Source organism: Antrostomus carolinensis, unplaced genomic scaffold, assembly GCF_000700745.2.
Source record: "Antrostomus carolinensis isolate BGI_N321 unplaced genomic scaffold, ASM70074v2 scaffold9698, whole genome shotgun sequence".
Taxonomy (NCBI): Eukaryota; Metazoa; Chordata; class Aves; order Caprimulgiformes; family Caprimulgidae; genus Antrostomus; species Antrostomus carolinensis.
In genome coordinates this window covers 108326-132222 of record NW_010332312.1, presented here as the reverse complement: position 1 = coordinate 132222, position 23897 = coordinate 108326, and the positions used below count along the sequence as shown (strand labels likewise).

The window sequence follows — 23897 nt, the reverse complement described above, 5'->3', positions numbered from 1 at the left end:
GGGGGGGGGGGGTTCTGCTGCTGTTTTTTTGCTTTTTAGTTTTTCTTTTCCTAGGGAACATCCTAGATGGGGAGCATCCAACACAGCCTTGGCTAGGTGGCTTCCACCAGCCTATGAAGATGGACTCAGCCAGCCTCGAGGATGGGATCCCAGTGTCCAATACAATGGAGTCCAGCTACCTTTGGTTAGAAAGTGCACTACAAGATCACTTGAAACACTTACACCAGGCTATAACAATACTCACCATCACAGACCTCCATTTTTGTCAGTAAATCAAATAGTGAAAGAAACCATTGAGCTCAGTTAAGGAGCCACTAGCTTTGCCAAAGCGCAAGTTCAGTCATCCAAATGGTGAAAGGTCCCCTGCACCTAGGCTGGGGTAAGCCCAAGAAGCAGTGCAGGGGGGCATTGACTGCCTGAGGGACAGCTCTGCTGAAAGGGACAGTGGTGGAGAGCAGCCAGGGCATGAGCCAGCCCTGTGCCTGGCACGGCTTGCACCCAGCGCAGGGCAGGCAGCAGACCTGGGGGTGATTGCTCTGCCTAGAGAAAAGACGGTGCAGGGTGGACTTAATCACAACACTCCCATGCTAAAAAGGCTGTTGTAGAGAAGGGGGAGGTCTTCACAAGGATACAAACTGACGTGACGAGGCAATGGTCACAAGCTGCTGTAGGGGAAATTTTGTCTTGATAGGAGAAAAAATATTGTTTTGAGAACAATCAAATATTGGAATAGGCTGGAAATACTAAAGACTTGGCTTGATGGAGTTCTGACTAACCTATTCCCTGCTTTGAATATAAAGCTGCACCACGTAGTCTCCATAGTTTCCTTTCAGCCTCGACTTTACAGTGATTTTATGATTCTTTTTTTCAATAATGGTGCCTTTATGCAGGGAAGGAGGAGAGAGAAATCAAGGTTGGATGTTAAATAAATAATATAAAGCATACAGACGTTTTAGCATGCATATGCGTGTACACATGTATGCCATTTCTCCTAGGTCAGCGTACCTTAACTGAACAAGTATTACTGTCAAATCATAACTTCATTTTTTAGCTTACTGAGCTAAGAAGACATTGCAATATTTATAGATTTCAGCAGCTCATATTCTTAAAAAATAGCAGAGCTGCTATAGAGGAAAGTTTGAACAAAAAATATTTGCATAGAAGACTGGGTGAAAAATTCCCCAGTGCAGTGTACAATGGTTTGGGCTGGATTTACTACTTCTGATTTGTCATCATTGCTTTGAAACCTGACTTTTAACGTACTCAAAGTCTTGTTATTTTAACCACCATATATTTAATAAGGATAAGCAGGAGAATTTAGTGTTAATGTCACCTGCAACTCATGTTATTAATTAAATAGCATTGTCTCTAAGCTGCACAATTCAGCGCTTAAAGATGAAAACATGACATTTACACAGGTAAATTTCCAGTAGACAGTGCAAACAGCCTTTTTCTAGGTTCATTAGGGTACATGCTTGTGAAGTAAAACACACTAAAACAAAACTACATAACTGCACCAAATCTGATCATATCTGACCATCGGCAAGGTTGTCCGCTTTATTTTGAAGTAAGATAGGATAAAACCAGTGCCACAGATGTTTTTCCTCATTTACATAATTGTCTTTTTTTGTACTTTTAGCTATCCAACTATATCCTTTAAAAACCAACATGCAAATAATGTGAAGGTCAGAAATAAGTGTGTGGATTACTATAAAGCAATATTAGAATGCAGTGTAGCTGTGCAAGTTAACAGTGATAAGAAAATCTTACTAAGTGCAAGAAAAAAAGTTTTTGCTTTGTGACCACCAAAGCTATTAAAATACTGATATAAAGACTTGTATTCCTGATGAGCTGTATGTATCTCTGCTCTTGACTATTTCAATACAAACCCTGATGTTCCTAACAAGTCCCATGTTGCCTCTTGTCCTTAGCAATTCTGTTTAACTGCACCTGCCTTATACATTCATTATATAGCCCTTATATTTATTACAGACTCTGTGACTCTATTTTATGTGCTGCCCTTTCAGTTGCTTGACTTCTAAGGCAGCTGCTGTATGCAAGGGAATATTTTGCAGCATGAGTGAGGGATCTGAATAATAATGACACCCTAGTCATCCTAAACTGACTGTGGATTTTACTTTGATGATTTTGCTTGGTTATTAGTACAGACATGTACTGGACATGTAGCATAGATGTCTCCATGTGTCCCCCCTCAGAGCATCTGTATCCCTATGCAGCTTTCACAGGAGTGCTGCAGAAATATGTTTGGGTTTCTCCCTGCCTGGGAAAATGAAGCAGAGCTTTCAGCTACCATGTATTTGCAACCTAGCTTGTCTCCTGGGCTGCATAAGCTGCACCATTTATATACAGAACAGCCCAGAGCCTCTGTATATCCACAGTGATTTGAGGTTGCCCAGCAAACAGAATCCATTTGTTAAAGGAGCAGAAAACAGAATAAACAGAAAGAAAACTTTTAGACAACCTGAAAGAAATATACGGTTTTCAGAATTCTCTGGAAAGGAACAGATCAGAGATATACTGCTCATTTGGCAAATGTATAGGAAAAACTCCACTGAAACATCTTTGAATCTGCTTGTGGCATGGTTATGTCAGCTTCTGAACAGAAATAAGAGTCTGTCAGAGGTTGGGTTTTTTGTTGTTGCGGTTTGTTTTGTTTTCAGGCAAACCATTAAAAGTACTCTACAACATAAAGCATTCTAAGGGGAAAAAAAATATATATATATAGCTTTTACCACTCTTCCCCCTACTTTTGGGTGTTTCACATTATGTTCTTTTGTGAGAAGTAAATACTACTTGGCACTCAAGGTAAATTAGTTCTCTTCCCAGGTTCGTGAAGTGACAAGAAAAATTATTCATGCATCTAATGAGGCTGTTACTGAAGACAACCTGTATTCTGATATTATTATGGTGTGGGGACAATACATAGACCATGACATTGCATTCACACCCCAGAGCACAAGTAGAACCACCTTCCTAAATGGAATGGAGTGCCAGATGACATGTGAAAAACAAAATCCATGTTTTCCAATAAAGGTAAGTTTCTAAATTAATTTCTTCAAGAGAAATTCTTCCAGGCTCTAACAGGTGAGTAAAGTAAAACATATTAGTGATACACATACACTGAAATAATTATAAAGCAAGCTCATAGATCATCCAGAAATATTAGAGCAGATATTGACAGAAAAATTGAAACCCAATGCAACTATTAAATGAAACAAGTAGATATTTAAATTGTTTTGTAGAGATAACAAACTATGGCTAAGGTACTTAGTACAAATATCACATTTTTCTACCTCTCCAGTTTATGTTGCAGAGACCTTACTAGGCCCCCTAATGTTATTGTTCTCATGCTTCAAGGTTTTGAGATTCATTGGGGAAAATAGGGAAGTAGTCATAAATAATTCTGTTTTTATATTGCCAGCCAGATAAAGTGAAAGGATCTTAACTTTATACAGTGAAGACTAAGATATTTCCAGCAGCTAATGCAAACTTTTGAAGAGAGCTATCTTTTCAACATATGTATAAAATGATCTTCAGGGAGTTGCTGAAACTTACATACATCACCTCTTTGCTTTGAATAGGTGGACAGCATGAGTTCAAAGCTTGTTAGAGTGCTAGAAGAAACATAAATTGGTATAAATATAGGATCCTGTATTCTTGTCTGGTTAATTTAAAAATATAGTCATTCTTTCAAACAAAAAATTAAGTAACAATGTCAAACCACTTCTTTGTTTCTTAAAGAGCAACTTGTCTATCTCATGCTACAGGAGAACCACATGTCCATTACAGTCCTTGGACTGATGCCCCCATCTCTATCCAAAGCAACGTAAATTACTTTCCTTAGACTTGGAGCTTGGACCAGCTTCTCTATGCACTGAAGCCTATGTAGGGAATAAGCTTTGTCAGAATGGAAAACTCTTTTCCCCTCAACAAACTGCAATTGATAACTACACCACAGTCTCCTTTTGCCTTAAGTGCCTCATTCCACTTCCATTACACAAAAATGTAAATATTTGGCTAACTGTAAGGGAAAATGAATTGGATCCTCTATTGGAAGATGGCTTATCTTCCATTTGGTGAGAGAATCTAAAACACAGGGAAGGCTAGGTGAAATGAATGATTGCCTACAATTTTACCACAGGCAGGTAAACATAGTATCTCTCACCCAGGAGATATGGACTTTTGAATATTTGCAAGCGTAGCTTGAAGGCATTCAGAAAGAACACAGACTTCTTAAAGAATCACATTCTCAGGACACCAAGTGACTGGCTAACCTGGTTTAGCCACAACAGCCCTAATTACAGTGAGTCTTCCATAGTTCTAACAAAAATCTCTAGTTTACTATGTCTCAAATTCCACCTGGGGCAATAAATTATTTATTCTGTTTATGCTATTAATAGAAACATTCCCATTCACAAGTCTTATCAGGAGAGTCTAGGGCAGAAATCCAGTCCCTGACCAGCAGTGCTTCACATGTTGTGAAGAAGGAGGTGGAGTGTGTCTCCATCATATGACACACTGTGGCTATGTATCAACTCCCATTTAAAAAAAAAAAAAGGTTGCTGTAGATATAAAATTGTAAAAGTATTTGAAAGCTAATGTTTTATGTTTATGACATATTCTTTGAAACAGCACAATTAGTATTGATCTTTAAGTGCAAAAATTCCACTTTTTTATTACTAAATAGGTTTTTAAATTGAAAGGAGACTCATACTGTTGCAAATAACTTGAATCAAATGTGGATCACAGGGACCATAGATAGAAGTCTAATTACTGAACCCTGACTAGTTCAAACTTAGAAATCTAATCTGCTTAAAAAAGAGGCAATTTAAGGGTTTTTCGAAAAAAGACTCCAAGTCTAACATTCTTCATGTGGTAGTGGTGTTACGGTGCAGAGAGAAAGAAGCTACATGGATTACCATGGCATAGACCCACAAAGTGCATCCTTCAGTGCTTTAAACAAGGGACATATTTTGGATTTCTATCTTGGAGCTATGAAGACATTAATCACAGAGCATATTTCAAGGATGCTGTTGAAGGCAAGCTATGTGTACATGTGCTAAATCTATCACTGAGTGTAGCCTGGGAGCTGCTCCTGCTCAGCAGTGTAGCCTAGCAGAGGAATGGAGTCAAGTCATATCCATGGCTGACTTTGGGACAATACTCAGAATGGCCATGGCATGGGGGACATATAACGAAATTCAGACACAACCCTGTAAGTATTAGAGAAGTTTCCCAACTTGTGGATTCATTACATGATCATAGTCCTGTGAATTTTTCAGCTCTAATTTGTTATTATTCTGTTATTCACAGCTTAGAGAAACAGATATGAACATAGTTGTTCATTTGCTTTTATATGTCTAGTATTTTGTGACTGTTTTTCTTAAAGGCAAATAATTGCATTAAAAAAAAAAAAAAAAAAAGAGTGGGGTTGTAGTTATTAGTGTGACCAGAGGAACTGTTTTTTGAACACTGAAACAAAATACTATTACGCCACAGAACTGATCTTCTTCCTGAAATCTTAATTAAAACTAATCTCCACCTACTACATATTTGGTAAACCAACGTAATTAGTTTATACATTCATTTGTACATGAAGAAACTGGGACTGGTTTCCAGAGAGTTAAATCAATAGCATATTATCCAACATTATAAACACAGAGGCTGCAGTTTGGATCCTTGATGTGTTCCCAGAACAGCGGCACCCAAGGGAAAATCCACCCACAGAAAAGGACAACTGTGTTTACAGCTGCATCTCCTCTCTGGGGGTTCCACCAAGGAGAGGAAGCTCCTGACTGTGCAGGTTAGGGAAGCTGCTTGGAAAATATTCTGAGTCAGTGCAATTCAACGAAGGGTTGAAAGCTGGGTAGTGCATTAATATTAACAATTGTAAGTAAATGATTCATAGGTTAGCAGGAACAATTATGATTTTCTATCCTGGACATTTTCATAATAAAGGCTATAGAATTTCACCCAATGCTTCTCACATAGAGCCTGTAGCTTTTGGTAGAGACTGAACATTCTTTTTCTGTATCTTTTCAGAACCCCATAATGTGAAAAAAAAATAAATTAAAAAATCACTAACTTTAGTTTATGCTTCTTTTACAGCAGCTTGACACATGGAACAAGGTTGCGGAGATAACCTGTCATTCCTCAGATGATTACTTCAGGTTAGGGCTGAGAAATAATGAGGCATTAGAAAGACTTCCATAGAGGAGCCACTGACTTTGTACAGTATTAATTACATTTCTGACAGTAAGTTAGACACAGTGCATACACTTAGTAAGATACAGTCCTTAAAAGCTTTGAGACAGCTAGTTCAGATACAGAAAGGTGGAAAAGAAACAGAGCCACAGAAAAATGAGGTGATTTGCAAAAGGTGACGTGACATGACAGATTACTGTTTCGGTTACAAATGGATCAGTTGGTGTGTGCTCAACAATCAGCAAAGTGAACCCTGGCCTTTTTCTTCTGTGTTTCAGAGGCACCAGCTCACTGTCAGGTGGGGTCATTGACTGTCCTCAGAGTTTCATGTCCATATATATTCATGTTTTCCTTATTGGCAAACGTTCATAGACTGTAAGTTAGGTTTTCTTTTAAATCTACAACAAAAATCCTTTTACAAGGTCATTTCCCACAGAATGGGTTCACAATAAGAAAGATTTTTCTTCAACTGAAGTAACAGTTTAGACATTTTGGTACACTGAAACAGTCAGTGCCTTTCATTTTCCTACACATCAAAGATTTTCACCATAAGCAGGTTTGACCGTGTATATATTATAACAGTTTAAATCAACGTACAGCTATACTAGGAAAACTATAGTGGCCAGAGAGGGTTTTGTTGTGAGTTTTTTTTTCCTCTAGAATTATGCAAGGCAAATAAAAAATTCATATGAATATTATTTATTAGTTTTGGAAAAAAAAATGGGATTCTGTACCCATTTCAGCAGAAAAAGGTCTCTTTTTTTCTCCTCAGATTATTTTTCATGTTGAATAATAACATAAGGAACCTCTCATTTGCATATTCAGCTGCTGGCTACACACTACTTATCCCATGAAAAGGGAAAGAACTGCATTATGCAATTCTGCCAGTCCCTTAATGTTCATTACTGCTGTTTTTCTCCACTGGGGCACAGGATGGTTTGAATTGAAATTGCAGAGGCAGTTAACTAAAGATTATTCAGTATGAACTTAATTCACTGTTGATATGTTTTATTGTGAGCCTTACTGTTTAACAACCTAAAGACGTCTCATATCTTTTTCCCAGTGATACCTGAATTCTTCTAGGTTTTCCTGATAACTAGAAGCAGGAGGCACTCAAACACGTACAATGCTGTGGCTGTCAAGATCAAGTATTTGTTGTTGATCAGGAAGCTCATCTCACACTACAGGGGAAAAAGGAGCCATACTAAGAGCAAGAGACAGTAATAGAGACAAATACTAAATAGAAAATCCAAGGCAGAGAAATTACTGATTTCAGGCGTCAGTGAAGGAAAGAAAAAAGAAAACGAATTACGTATTTCCTTCAAAAAGAACCTACTTTGATTTACTAAAACCTAGATAGTGGAGAAAATATTGGTAGAATTTCTTTAAGAAAAAAAACTTGTAAAACAAATGAAACTCTCTCCTAACTTAAATGTTTTATTGGTATCAATCCCTACTGACATCAGTTCTTAGTAGTAAGAAAATTTTACTTGGTCTAATACATGTTACTTTTACCCCCAGTTTAATGACTATTCTATCTTCACAGACTAATCTCTCTATTATTAGAAGAATGGAGAAGTAGTTACATGATTTTCTATAACATCAGCAGTATTCACTGTCTTCTGCCAAAGAGTTTTGAAAAAAATGAAATTAAGCAGATAGAACACAAATAAGAAGGGTTAACTCAGGTGTTTGTACAAAAAATGTATTCGCTCTTAGTTAAATTTTTTAAGATTATTTTTTCTGGGATATTTCAGCAGTGTTATCTGTACCTACTTCAAGTTGATCAATTGATAAGAAAACTCTAGATTTATATTCCCTGAAACTCAGACTACATGATTGTTATAACATTTTTAATTGAGGTTAATCTTTTTTAAGCTCTTGGAACTGACAGGCTATTATGGCTCATTGTTGGTACACAGTGCAGTACTGTTAGAATTTGAGAATAATATGCTTTTCAGAAAAAGAGAGTTTATAAAGCCAGATAAACATTCGACAATGCAGAGAGATTTTAGTAAATTTGAAACATGGTAGTTTTTGGTTTAGTGGTGAACTCTACTGTTTGAAAGAGTATGGGTGGTCTGAGCTTTCCTCTTGGATATCCCTACAACGTAAATAAAACCTTTCTACCTCTTGCTTTCTCTCCTCCTCTAACATCTCTGCTGACCTTCCCACACCTATTAAGTTATTCACATGTCATTATCAATGCTTTCCTGTGACAACTTCTAGCTGTCTGGTTTGGGATATATTCTCTTCTAATACTTTTACCTATACCCTAAGTTCTCATTTGATAATTCCTACATGTCTCTCTCACACCCTTCACTTATATTTGGGATAACTGATGGAGCGACAGGCTGGTTCAGACAATATCAAAGCTGCTTAGCACACAAATGCTGGATCGCTATTTGACCTCAGTCTCTTTCGACTGTGCATGAGTCAAACTGATAAAGGATCGGGAAGTCTTTTATTTGGCAAAGGTTATGTGCAGCCTTTGCTTTTTATAAAGACAGTCAGAATTTAATACTTGTAAAACAGCTTTCTCTGAAGAATAACGTAGGAAAAGGATTGTGGGGGACTGGCAGAAAGCAGAGTGAATAATTACATATGCCTTTTTTAGTTGGAAACTAAATTAAAATTAAGCATTGAAACAAAGCTTTTATAGTGTGCTACTGCAGACTGAAACTCTTGGTTATGTTTCTACGTATATATGTAAACCTGCTGTTTCACTTGGTCTTAAGTAGAATACAATTTGCCCAGATGTTCATGTCTTCACTGTGATACATTTCATGATGAATTTTGATTGTGAAGCAGACTAATTTAAGTGTAGACCTATGCAAAAGAGGTTACATCAGCAGTTTGCTCTTATGACAGAGCAAAGGTTTTGTGTTTTATTTCTGTCTTTGCTTAAAAATGGTTGAATCATCTTTTTGCTTAAATCTGACAGGAAGGAAAACAATCTCTACAGGCTTAGAATATGTCACTCCAGTAGATGAGATGTGAACAAGTGAAAATTGAGACAGAGAATGGAAATATTTACACAAGCCTTAATTCAACGTCCACAACTGTTACCTTCACCTCAGAAAATATCTTTTTTCATCTTTTTTTTTTTTTTTAATGCAGGTGACCACCAATGATACATTATCTGCAGGGATGAATTGCTTGCCCTTCTACCGCTCATCTCCTGCATGCAGCACTGGTGATCATGGAATTCTCTTTGGAAATATATCAGCACTAAATCCAAGACAACAGATCAATGGCTTAACTTCTTTCCTTGATGCTTCTACTGTCTATGGCAGTACCCCTGCCATTGAAAACAAGCTGAGGAATTTAACAAGCGAAGAAGGCCTTCTTAGAGTAAACATGAAATATTATGATAACCATCGGGAATATCTGCCTTTTACAGACAAGGTCCCGTCACCTTGTGCACAGGACTTGAATGCAAGTGGAGGGGAGAGGATTGAATGCTTTATGGCTGGGGACAGCCGATCCAGTGAGGTCACATCTCTGGCAGCTATGCACACGCTGTGGCTGAGAGAGCACAACCGCCTGGCCAGAGCCCTCAAAAACATCAACAGCCACTGGACCGCTGAGACAGTCTACCAAGAAGCACGAAAAATTGTCGGTGCTCTGCATCAGGTTGGCTGCTTTTTTGTTTACCTATAGATTGCAGTGAATATCTTAGAACAGAATCAACCACAAAACTTCAAATCTGTGAGTGGCTTTGAAGAAGAAGTTACCCTTTATCTGCCACCTATTTTTGCACTTCAAATTTGGCATGTTTAAACTTTGTTCTGCTTTCCACTTTCGTCAAGGTAACATCCTTGTCCTTAGTTTGTCCAGCCCCTTCATGCTCTGATTTTTATGGCAGTTTCTACTCTGCTTCATCTTTCTTTGGGCTTGTCCGGTATCTGTATTATCTGTTGAAGAGGCCTTTTCAGATGCATTTCTTTGTAGGTTTTTTGGTAATGGAAACAATTAAGAAGTAATATCTTTAATATCTTTACAAACTATAATCCTCTTGCTTACAGTGCTAGATCCAACCATATCTGAATGGCATCAGGACCCAGATGAATTCCTCTAGTGCCAGCCCAATATATGGGAGAGTGTCGTGGCTCCTTGTCCTCAGGTCCAACCAGTATAAGGCCAAGCACTTGTGTCCAGTAGGCAGCACGTGGGTGTGCATACACATATGCACACACACACACATAGTACCTGTACTGGCACTCACACAAACGTGAATGGCATGGATGGCTTGACTCATGTTCTCTGCAGCTTCAGAGGACTGAAACCAATTAACGAGGTACACACACAGGCATCATGGGGCTCTTCCAGACCCCTGCACAGTTGCTGGACCCAGAGCTAGTCCAGCTCACAGTGCCTGGACCCAGAAGTCCCTGAGGCTCAGGGTCCCTTTCTTTGCAGGTCCCCAAGTTTCTTATGCTGCTCATCATCTCTGGGCTGACTGGAAACTCACTGGTGATTTCACACACACACTCAGAATAGAGTGCACCCACAAAGAGGGTAGTTAGAAATAGGATTTCAGAAGAATATAGCTTAAACTGCAAAGATCAAGCACAGGGCTCAGTCAGATGAGCACAATGATCAGCTAACTCTTCACACTCAGATGACCCTTTTAATCCCCTTTTCTCTCTGTTTTCCCATGCTTATTCCTCCCAGGTCGACCTTGACTCCTCCTCCCTTTCCCCACCTTTATTCCTTTCTCTGAATACCCTGTAGTGTTTCACACATTCCCACAACCCCTTAAAATATCACAAACCAAGTTCTCCACAGTCCTCCCAAGTCATCTCCTCCCTGCATCCCCTGTAGGCAATTTCCCCTTTAGTTTGTGTGACAGTTTGGGGGACAGTTTCTCTTGTTGTCTCATCTTGGTGGGTTTCAGACCTGGCTTCAGGATCTGGCTGCTGTCTCTGGTGGCCTTGGGGAACAGACTATTCCCTTTCAATGGTTTGGTTACTCAGCTTGCTCTCCCTCAAGTTGCTCCTTTGATCCTTATCAGGGCCTTTGTGGTTGTGGAGATTCACCTTTAATCAGACAACCTAAGAACAATTATTCAGTCTGTCTGTTATAATCCATAATACTGGATATGCAATATCAAGACCAGAATAAACTGAAGACTAGGGGACTTTCATATGCTTTCTGATTCTTGCAAACAGATCTTTTTAATAACAAAAAGAGACTTTTTTTGAAGATAAATTGGAGAAGGAGGAAGGAAAATTTTGTTCTTATAAAATACATCCTTTCTTCTCCCACAATTCTTAGGCAGTAGAATGTGTTAAGAAATCATCCACATTCTCTGGCATGTTGTTATTTGTACTTAAAGACAGATAACATCAGAAACATAACATACCTTATTTAATTGTATTTAGTCAGTCCTTTTCAAAAGTTTGGCTTTTTAAAAAAATATTCTTGTTTACATTAACTATGTCAGCTTCTCTGCTGTAAATGTGCTGTTTGCATTAAAATAATGGCACTGACAAGTCAGAATTGTTGTTAATACTTGTTAGAAGAAAGTGCAAATCTAAAAGCAGGCCTCTGTGCATTTATATACATCTGATTTACGTTCAATAACATTATGGCCTGAAAGCAAATGCTTTGTGCAAGGCAATACGCTGGATGAATCTGGGCTACTCATTACCTCTACCGGTATCACAGACTAATGAGATTTGCCTATGGCTCATTAGAAATGTGTCTGAGTTATATCTGGCTGGTTTAGAGACATTCATTCAGGAGAGATAATTGGAATATCTCTATTAATATTATATGCTAACCAGCACGCTAATGACAGCTCTAGTTGAAGTTACCTTGACATTTCCACTCTAAAATTTAGTTTCAGTTGCTATATATTTCTAAAATTCCCTGGTTTTGGAATGAATACTTTCAAGCATAATTTTTACCTGTGGGTGTGTAATTATAGAGAATTAAACAAAAAGACTTCCCTTCTTCCTAGAATAAGGAGAATGAAACAAAATCTCTCTAGATCATACTTTTCCTTCTAGATGCTTTTTTGGCAGCATAAATCTCTAGTGACAAGCATTTAATAATAGAAACTAGGCAAAGTTACCAAACATAGCAACTGCCTGTTCATATCCTGGACAAAACAGGGGTTTTTTGTTGCATTATAGACATGTATCACTAATAAGTAATAGTTTATATGAGCCACAACAGTGTTTAACTGTCCCCTTGTATTTTATGGGAATGGCACATGCTTAACTCGATAAAGTATTAACACTGCAGTACACAGTGGTAAAAATACATACCCTGATTTACCTAGTGTTTTGTGCAAAAAGACATTTTTTTCATTGTCATGTAGTAAATGACATGAAACTCTTTGTTTTGCTTATTCCTGTTTTGACCTGAGAAAACAGAATGAGGAGAATTAGGATTCCTCCTTTTAAGCTGTTTGAAAGAAAATAGCTTAAATTTGTTTTCCTTTAAACAAAAAGTGTTGACAAAACAGGAAAACATGCTTAATTATGCAGCTGCTACAGTCTTAACATTGCTATTTCACACATACATGGTTTGCAGGTTGCAATTTCATGCACATGTGCTGTTCCTCCCAGAAAGAGTTTCCCCTGATGGGCCGTTTGGATTGTGAAAGCCAGATGATGTGACACTACTCAGAGTGAAGCAGGAGTTCTACAGATCAATCTGAATCAAATTCTCTTTGATTTATTACAGTATCAGAGAACCATATCTGAATTAATGGTGTTACTGCCCGTTGGTCCCCATCATAACTGACAACCTCCTTTAGTTTTCAATGTGTATATAGCTAGTTTTTCGACTTCCTTTTACAGCTGCTTATGTTCTCTGTGCATCTTGCACCCCTACTTCTCTGTCATGATCTGAGGTGTGCATTGAAAGTGGGTGTCTTCTGAGGCTGACATATTTTAATTACAATTATTGGGTTCAGCATGGCTAGCTTGGACAAAACTTGTTTGTGAAATTAGATGATTAGATAACTCTTCTCAAAGTTTAAACTCTATGAAATTATAAAGGATAAATAGATAAATAATAGATATTATAAAAGAATGTGCTGCACACTGTCATAACTCAAGTTTATAAATAGTTCAGACTATTAAAGGAAAGATAATAATATGTTCTTTATGTATTAAAAATTGAACTATCACACGATCACCCATTACAGAAAAGTTTAGGACTTCAATATAATCTATAAATCCTTCAATATCTACAACTGTGCATAGCACTTGTATGAATTAAACATTATTGCTGTGTTTAGTTGTTCTCTATTATTTCTGCAATCTTTCCCAAGTGCAGGAGCTTCATTTAATTGGCTCTTCACTGTGTCATTGAGATACTATTTCTTTGCAGTTACCTCCAGCCAATGGTAAAGACAAGCTGCACTTTTGGTCTTACTTATCTTATGATAGTTCACATATTTTTTTATTCTCTTTTTCAGCCTTTTTAAAAAAAATATTTTACTTTTCCACCCATTGTGCCCTGTTCACAACTACTTTGGAAAATACTGGAGGAGTTTTGGCAAGGAAAGTCTTCCAAACCTTATGAGAAGTAATATGTACTTCTGTATCTTTTGCACCTAATTGGAAATAACTTTTTAACATGAACAAAAAATTATTTTAAATAATCTAAAATTATGTAACCTGCTTCCAAATATCTAATGTATGGCTGATTTCTGCTGGAGGTGGCCCAGCCTAGAGACAAGCCCAGCCAAGATGCTCACTGAGTTCATAAAGACACTTGGGAACCACTGTTGTGATTCTGCTTTCTCAGAGGGAAGGATGTTGCCTTTTAGACTAACAGCCTGTTTAACTTAGAGTATTATTGTGTTTGCAGATCAGGATTCAGTTACTTTTCTATACACGTGCATATGTGATTCATGATATGATGTAAAATCTGTACAAAAGCTTTTCTGACAGTCTTGTAATCGCTCAGATTCTGTTTCTGCCTGGACACATACCAAATGATTGGTTGCACTGCTAGGAAACCAGAATTTTATTTTATGTGATATGACTAAATGGATAACATCTAAATACTGTCAATCACTCTGTTACTATCCAGTCATATAGACTACTAAAGTCATTTAAACATTGAGCATATGGGCTTCTGTTTAAAAGACAGTGCCTATTTGTCATAATTTTTCACTGGATTATACTGCTGAAGCAATGACTGCCGTGAGACAGTAGAAATATCGACATTACAGTTTAAAATTAATTTTTTCATGAGGCTTCTATGAAACTTGGAGTTGATGCTATGAGGGGCTGAATGTCTCCTAAGAGGAGCTTGGATTACCACTAATCTCATAAATGTCACAAGGAACTGATACCACCCAGTACTTTGCAGGTTCAGCCTCATTATATCCACATAAATCCCTTATGCTGCTGCAAACACCTGAAAGTTAACTTATTATTCACAAGCAGACTCAAAGTAAGTAATAAATGGTAGAGCAGTTCATTGTACTTGTTTGCAATTTCTTTTCCATATAGTCCCTTTCTGGCTCTGATTTTATTGATGTATTTTTAGACAAGCACGTTCCTTTGTTTCCACCGGAGAATCTCAGTTGTTGAAGGAACACTGTATTGAAAGAAAGTATTATGCTTATTTATGCCGAAGAAGAAAGGAAATACATCTCAGAAGAGAGAGTGCATGCAAATGAATTTTAACAAAAATAATTTTTATTTTTGCCAGTTGTTTACAGCTTCTTTAAAACTTATATATTTGTCAGTTATGAGAACTTGTAGAAAACCTCTCTTTGACTTCACACAGACAAATTCAGCTAAGGTATGTTCAGAGACTGCACAAAGATTGGATTCTACATGCTGATGTACTTTAGATATGGTTCTCTGTCAGACTCCAGATTCTTTCTGGTAGTATCATCTTCTGTTGCATTCATAACATCTTATAGTCTATTGTCTAAAAATCTCCACTTGACAGAGCCTTATTTAGCCATTGGAATTTTCCATCAAACAGATGCCTTTCCTAGCTCAAGGCAGGCGTAAGACCCCTTTTTGTCTTAGCCTTTTAATTTTCATGTCTTGAAATGGCAACCCCTCTTCCTGCACCAGGGAAACAAGAAATGAAGAACTTACCTCTGGAGCAAATGAAAAATCTGAATTGCCCTTTTCTTCAGGGAATCTGGCCTTTATGAGGAGCTTAGCTTGGGATTTCATTTGCAATGAGCCAAAAAATAACAGTCATATCAGGATGTTTGTGTTTATGGCTAGCCTAGTCCTATTTAAAGTCTTTGCTTGTAAAAGCTAACTCTAAATCTAAAATCAGAAAGAAGAGTTGTCTTGCAAAACCTTTGTGAATGTAGCAAAAGGTTAACTTCTCAAATGACAGTGTCAGTATTAATTTCTAGCTATTATTTTATTTTCTTCATATGTAGTATTAAAGGAGCTGTAAAAGGAATTCTAACCTACTGCCTTTCAACTGTATTGTTCACTGCATGACCTAACCTGAAACAGGTTGTTACCTCTGCCTTCTGAGAAAAGCGAATTCTGGAGGAGTTTGCTTGTTTCTGTGTAATGCCTAAATTTAAAATACAAGTTTTTCATAAGGTCATTATATGCCAACGAGCTTTTCAATATGCACTATATCAAGTTCAAAGGACATTTGTCTGTATATTTTATTGCACACTATACTGAATCTATAAGGTACTTTATTGAGTTCACTATGGTTCATCCCATTATGCTTTACTGAGTTCAGCATAATCTTTAACCCATAATGCACCTTCATTTTATATGATACATTAGATCATTTTCCTCTGGTTTTTGGTCATGATTACTCATATGCTTTTTTCATGTGACTGTAATGCTATTACATTATAAAAGCACTTGACTGAAAGTATTTATCAGCATTTTCATTTTTTAAGTGTATTTTTTAGGAGTTTATAAATTGGCTTGAGTTTAGCATAAAAAGTCTACCAAGGGATTCTGGGCACCAGTATTTTAAAGCCTGGTCATTTCAGATATTCAGTAAGGTGGATTTGTGTCACAAATATATGTCTGAAAATAGAATCTGTTCATTTCAACAACCATTCTTGGAAGATTTTATAGAAATTCATGCTTTTATGGATTGGAAGTGTGCAACAGTGGTAATTTCTACTCAGAGGCTTTGGTCTAGTATGTCTGGTAAGAACTAACAGCAGCCTGGCTGTTGTACTGCACTGAGCCATGCCACTGCTTCTCTCGAGTTATTATCTCCTTACCACAAAAAATAAGAATTATATTGTTTACCAGCTAACACTGCTCTTAGCCTTGTCAAATGCTTGGGGGAAGACGAGTGAAGAAAATGGCCTTTAACATGTAGGAATCATTGCTATTCATCTAAAAATACTGACTGATAAATGTTTCTTTTTCTTTTCTTTCAGATTATTACTTTAAGAGATTACATTCCCAAAATCATTGGTCCAGATGCTTTTAGTCTGTATATTGGCCTTTATACAGGTTATGATCCCACAATGAATCCTACAGTTTCTAATGTATTTTCAACAGCTGCTTTTCGTTTTGGTCATGCAACAATCCAACCAATAGTCAGGCGATTGAATGCGCAGTATTTAGATGATCCAGAACTCCCAAATCTTCATTTGCATAAAGTTTTCTTTAGTCCCTGGAGACTCATTAAAGAAGGTATGGGGTTTTTTAATCTCTTTGGTTTTTTGGGGTTTCTTTTTTTCAGAATATTTCAATATTCTGAAAATTATGTTATTTTGAATTACTTATCTTGAATTAGGAATAGGAACATTTATTTAATTGCATCACTGATTTAAGTTGTTAAACATGTTCCACAGCATTAACATGAACTGGAAAAATTATTCTGAGTTTAGTTCTCTAAATCAGACAAAACTTATTTTCCAGATTAAATCATTCTTGTAGATTGACATTAGGTTTGTGATTGACCATGAAGATCACATATGATAAAAGAGATATTTCATATCTCTTTTTTGTGGATGAATGTATTATCAGGTTGAAACTTTCTTACATCTGAAGTAGCAGATGGAGTCTTCATAGCACTATTACTTCTATTTCAGTGTACAGCACATTTTTGCATATATTTGAATGCAATGTATGCAAAAGCCTGTGGTCAGTGTTTAAAAAGCATATAAGCATATATGCATTCATATTTGTTAAGAAAGTTATAACGGTTTATAGATACACTGTAACATTATATTATTTTTGTTTTTAAAGGAGGCTTGGATCCTTTACTAAGGGGTCTTCTAGCACATTCAGCAAAACTGCAGGTCCCAGATCAACTACTGAATGAAGAATTAACAGAAAAACTGTTTGTGTTGTCCAATAACGGTTCACTTGATTTAGCATCGTTAAATTTACAGCGTGGCCGTGATCATGGACTCCCAGGTCTATTGATTTTTCTTCAATTTTCTCCCAACTGGTAACTGAACTATAACTGTTTATATTTGGGATGTAATCATAAGCTTTTAAATAATAACTTTAGTAATCAGAAAAGAAACTTAAGTCTCTCTTAAAATGTAGGTAGCTAATATTTTTAACTTTAATAGAAACAAAATGTTCCTCACCATTTGAAATTAAAATAACCTGTTAAATCTGGAATCTGGAAGGACGGTATTAGTGAGTGGATCTGGGTGTGTTTGGTGCGGGTACCTGAGGCTTGTTCTTGCTGAAGGCAGATCCAGAATAGTGGGGTTTCTGCCTGCAGCAGCTACTTACCATTGGCAGGCTATCCTAAACCTGTGGGACAGGTCAACTTAGACACAACCTCAATGGCTCTATTGACCACAGAAGATGTGGAGATGTCTCCAGGAGTGGTATAGATTGCTTCTTTAGGTGTAGAATTTGTTTTGAGAAATAATACACATTTGTGTCTGTTTTTTGCACTAGATTTCTTACTCAAATCACCCCAGGGTAAGACTGAACTAACAGACAAGGAGCATTGGCCCATCAGGCCATGGGTGTACTGGCTTAAAGGAAGACTACTGGAGCTTAGTTCAATTTGATTGCATCAGCTGTTAAAATACACAGTGGGTTCCCAGTCCTATGTAAAAACCTCTTCCAAGCACGACACAGCTTCTGAAGCAGAGGCACCAATGCTCAGCATGGTAGGCAGGGCCTATTACTTTTTTGTTTCTAAAACTGTGTCCTGACCCCCTGCTTGATCAGATCACTTGTCCACATGAATAAGAAACAAACCTGGCTGCCCTTCTTTGCTCTGAGCCCCATGTCCCACCCATGGAGGTAGGACTGGCTGATTGTCAAGGGGCATTATGTCTCTGGGTGACAACCTTCTCTGTTTCTCCTGTGCAACTCCACAGCTAGCAATACAAAAGTCATTGGCCCTGGACAGTAAAAATTAAGTCTGGTTCTGACCTGGAGTTTAAAGCTCTCAGATACACAAGGATAGAAATAGAGGTTTGAAATAAATTTTTTTCTGGGAGATAGGGGAGGTTAATTCCAATGTTGTAAAAAAATGTAAAAGAAATATATTTTCCAGAGAGCTGAACGTGTGCCCTAGGGCACTCTCCTTAGTAAAGTGCTTTGGTTAGTAACTTAATTCAGATTACTTCTTGCCCACTCTTCACCTAACTCCTGTATTCCTAGTCTGGAAATCTCAAGGCATGATACATGCTCCTATTACCTATTATCATGTTTTTATTGGTTAAATATCAGAGAATTGTTTTAAACCTTTGTTTTCCTTTATGAAATCATGTAGCAATTACATATCCTGTAGTTTCAGATCCTGCCATCATTCTCCCAATCAATTTAACCAATAATATTAGGCCTATTTTTAGACATAACCGTTTATGACTATGATAAGGTTGTCAGAATCCAGTGCTTATAAATTTATTAATTTCATATATCATGCTTAACAGACAAGTCTAATCTTCCTTTATCATAATATTTGCAGGTTATAATGACTGGCGAGAATTCTGTGGCTTACCAAAACTGGAAACTCAAAATGACCTGAATACAGTAATAACCAATCACAATGTCACTGAAAAAATAATGGAATTGTACCGTAATCCTAATAATATTGATGTTTGGCTTGGTGGTCTGGTAGAAGACTTTCTTCCAGGTGCTAGAACAGGCCCCCTGTTTGCGTGTATAATTGGAAAGCAAATGAAAGCCTTAAGGGATGGTGACCGGTGAGTTTGTTCCTGCTGTTGACTCCTTTGTGTAATATGCAGAAGCAATGGAGATTTTACAGATATGTGAGGATACTTCCCAAAACATAAGACAACATGATACTTAAACAGGCTTTAAAAAAGTTATTCCCTGCCACCTCCATGTTTTCAAATTTGATCCTTCAGTTTTATTGGGTGAGATTTTGCTTATTCTTTGTTCTGTATATAATTTCAATTCCAGATCACATGGAGATTGTTTCTGTGGTATTGAGATGCACAATTTTGCACTTGCAATGTGCCAGCAGCAGCTAATTGTGCCAGGGGCAGCTTAATTCTGTGTGGATGGATGTAGTATTGTGCAGGCTTTAGCTATCCGGTCCCTGAGGGCTGCACTGGGCTTAGGGTCCTTAACTGGAAGAACCTCAACATTTTCTATGGTGACTGCAGCAAAATTAGAAGGGATAGGCAGAGAGCTGTAATTCAGGCTTCCTAGAGGGGATAATAAAAACACCATGTACCTTGTCTTATGTGAACTGGGACAGAGGGGTCCCAGAATTGCCTCATTGGACACAGTATAGTATGTTATATTACCCACCTAGTTGACCAAGGAAAGTCAGTTGATGTAACCTTTTTGGACTTCAGTAAAGCCTTTGATACTGTCTCTCACAGCATTCTCCTGGATAAAATGTCCAGCATACTGCTGAATAAACAGCAGTTTGGGTGAGCAGTTAGCTGATGGGTCAGGCTCAGGGTGTTCTAGTCAATGGGGTTACATCAGGCTGGCGACCAGTCGTTAGTGGAGTCCTGCAGGGATCCATCCTGGATCTTGCACTTGGGACAGGGCAACCCTGGACACACTTACAGACTGGGAAATGAGAGGCTGGAGAGCAGCCCTGCAGAGAGGGACCTGGGGGTTCTGGTCCATGGCAAGTTGCACATGAGCCAACAGTGTGCCCTGGCTGCCAAGAGGGCCAACCGTGTCCTGGAGTGCATCAAGCAACTGCATTGCAAGCCAGTCAAGGGAGGTGATCGTCCCACTCTACTCTGCACTGGTGCGGCCTCACCTTGAGTACTGGGTGCAGTTTTGGGTACCACAGTATAAAAAGGATATAAAGCTACTGGAGAGTGTCCAGAGGAGGCCACTAAATTGGTGATAGTCTTAGAGGGGAAGCTTTAAAAGGAGAAGCTGAAGCTGCTTGGTTCATTCAGCCTGGAGAAGAGGAGACTGAGAGGAGATCTTATCACAGTCTATAGCTTCCTCACAAGGGGAAGAGGAGAGGTGGGGCCTGATTTCTTCTCTCTGGAGACCAATTATAGGACCAGGGGAAATGGCAGGAAGATGTGCCAGGGCAAGTTTAGGTTGGACAATAGGAAAAGGTTCTTCACCCAGAGGGTGGTGGAGCACTGGAATAGGTTCCCCAGGGAGGTAATCATGGCATCAAGCTTGACAATATTCAAGAAGCATTTGGACAATGCCCTCAGACACATGGTCTGAATCTTGAGACTGTTCTATTCTAGGGCAAGAGTTGGACTCGATGATCCTTGTGGGTCCCTTTCAACTCACAACATTCTATGATTCTATGATTCTATGTCCCTTCACCCAACCCTGCACAACTACCAGCAGGATCTTATGCCAGTTCAATTCTCCACACCAGAAAGGCAGGAGAAATGCAACTTCAGGTCACAAAGTGGTGCAAGTTGTAGTTTATATCTTGCTTCTGCTCCTGAAGCAATTATAAAACCAAACTCTTTTTCATTTCCATCGTGTACTTGTGGCAGTAATTTTGAATCTCATGAGAAGACTAAGTTTAAACTGCACACACAATTCTAGCAGTGGTGTTTTAAATACATTTGGTCCTCCCGCTCACCTTTAAGCTCTTCTGATAAGTCACTGTTGGGGAAAGAAACTATTATGTAAATAAGCATCTGAGGGAGAATTTAAACCTGAACTTTAAAAAATGTTAATGAGCTCAAAGGAAAAAAAAATGTTAATTATAAATACTGTATCTTATTAGTGCAAACTGTATAGACAACAAACATTCTGCTCAACTGTGTTAAAAATGTGATCGAAAGTCTTCTGAATCGTACAGGCATACTTGACCCTATCTGGGGAAGGTTAAACCATCGAGACCCTTCCAGCCTTGTTTCCATTATTCAGTGCCTTATGATACTTCTTATTATTCAGTGTCTTATGATACTACTAGAATTAATTAAGTATAATTTAAAATTAACTTCAAATGAGAAAAGAAGTTCTAATAATAAAATAATTCCCCAAGTTTCTGCCACAAAACTTATGTCAGCTAACTTAAATGTGAAATAGTATTGTCATTAATGCTATGATAAGGAACTATCTAAGAGAAGTTACAAGTATGTAAAAATATGTTCTAGTTGTCACACAGTAAGTATAAGAATGGAAAATTCTAACATTCATTTCAATGCCTTGTCAGAATATTGGGTATTATCTATATCTGCATTAGTATCACTACATGCTCACTAGGTACCCTAATTGACATGTCAGTAAGTAGAGATTTCAAAACATCTTTTCTATCATGCTCATTTAAGTCCAGAAATCAGGACTAAGTGGAATTTTTGACTGATTGAACTCCACCCTGATAGCCTTAAAATCTTTTGTCAGTAAGCTGACAAAACATGAAGGAATTTCTTCAGTGTACTAAACTCAGGCACTGTCTTAACCTCAGACAAATCACCTGGAACAAATTGCTTCCGTTCCACCAGCCTTGACTTTCTTTTTCCATTTCTTCCTGCTCTGAATTTTTTTGTGATCTCAGGATTTGCAATAGTTGGGCAAAAAATATGAAGCTGACTTTGTAATTCTTTGTGTAGGAGGGCTTTCACCTCTTCTTTTTTCCCTTTTCTTTCCTTTTTTTTACTCTCACCATGTAAAATTCACCTGTAAAATATTGTTCACCTGACACAGAGCTGTAGGAATGAACTTTTTTAGAGTAAACATCTATCTGCTGGATAGATTAAAAATAATTTTCTGCTCAAGCCTTCTCAGTAGTGTAGATAAAATTGAGTTTTGTGATAAAAAGAGAATAAATTTTAATGTACATGAAACTGGAAATGGCATATGTAGGAGGGTTGAGTGGAACAATGTCTCTGATAACTTTGGTTATGGGAAGGGGCCTGGGAATGGTCAGTGGGGTTTCAGGATGCTCTGAGAAGTTTGGGGAAAGTGTGCCAGTGAGAGGTAGGAGGAAGGCACCTTTCTTTTTTTCTCTCTACAGCCCTTCCATCACAGTGCTACTGAGGTGTTTGACATTCACTCCATCCTTGGTCCTGTAGATTGCCTCCTCCTCCAATATAGGCAAAGTGGGTCAGGTTTCTCCTCAAATTGTCCTGCTGTAGGTAATTATTTGCCTATAAATAAAGCGAGTTTTCCAAAATTTCACATACGCTTACCTTACTTAACCAGTACACTCCTGTGCAGCAGAGTCGAATTTGCCCTGAAAAGCCTCCCCAGGGCACACTAGCAGCCCTCATGCTCCCCAGAACACAAACAGGACTATCGGACTTCTCATTTGCATGGTACAATTTCAGGGGGCTCATAAAAAAACCTAACATGTTAACACATGACAGGTTTGCACAAGGTACACAGTCAACTTTGCTGTTCCCTTCCCATCAGAAAAATGTAAACAGAGACTTTTCTAGAAACCCCAGCTTTGTTTACTGAGTATTATGGATGCCCAAATCCTGTGTTAAACCTGTGGTTAATTTGTACAGAGTGATCATGTCCATACTCTACTGATAATGGTCCTAGGACACGTTACCACAAATCATGCCTAGAATTTGGGAAAATACTAGTTGGCCTGAGTACCACAGAGAACTATCTTAGAAGTTTAGCAGTGCTAAACACAGTTTAATGTACTAATCAGACTCTTGAGAAATAATCATCTTTTGCTGTTCATGACACGTCTTTAAGTACAAAACTTGTCTTTTCTTTTTTTCTGTAGTATTTTCTTTCTCTTTCTTTTTATCTTTAAACACATATATGTGTGTATGTATGCTTATATATTATATATAATATATATCATTTAATAGAGACACCTTTATAGCACCAACTGGTTCTTCTGTTCCACCACTGCACTCTTGATCTGACAAAATGGAAAAAATAGCTCCTCTCTGTTCCAGTCAGTCTTCTTAGCTTACATTTTTGTATGATCAAAAGCACAATTACTGTCTTACAATTTTCTACTATAATTAATCTGCATATCTACAGTTTTCTTAGCAAATTAAAAACTCCATATTAAACAGAAGAGCATTCAGCAATACCTGTTTTTATAGCAACCATTCAGTAATGGTCAAAAACTGATATGAGGAAAACTATTATGGTGACTCCTGTAATTCACCTGTAATTTATGCTTGAAAAAAATTATGAGTGCACAGTGAATGCCGGTGTATATAAGATTAAGCATCCAGTTCAAACAAATTAGTTTCAAGTTTTCCTCTCAGAATTGTAACATTTTTTGTGACCCTGTATTGTCAATTCTGAAAATGTGAGTAATTAATAATTCTAACCAGCTGACTTTAACACGTCATCTGAGTTGACCAG

The 23897-nt window shown here is 37.7% G+C and overlaps 1 protein-coding gene across 1 annotated transcript in view; it reads left to right on the top strand.

Moving 5' to 3' along the window:
• Positions 1-54: 54 nt before the first annotated feature.
• The window catches only part of TPO (thyroid peroxidase), a gene marked incomplete at its 5' end in the record, with an annotated part of 34041 nt that continues 10198 nt past the window's right edge, over positions 55-23897 (top strand). Inside the window, 6 exons of the mRNA XM_010173472.1 lie at positions 55-184; positions 2848-3054; positions 9346-9861; positions 16595-16853; positions 17412-17582; positions 19108-19345. Coding sequence (XP_010171774.1) covers positions 55-184; positions 2848-3054; positions 9346-9861; positions 16595-16853; positions 17412-17582; positions 19108-19345 — 1521 coding nt within the window. The remainder of the gene's footprint in view (positions 185-2847; positions 3055-9345; positions 9862-16594; positions 16854-17411; positions 17583-19107; positions 19346-23897) is intronic.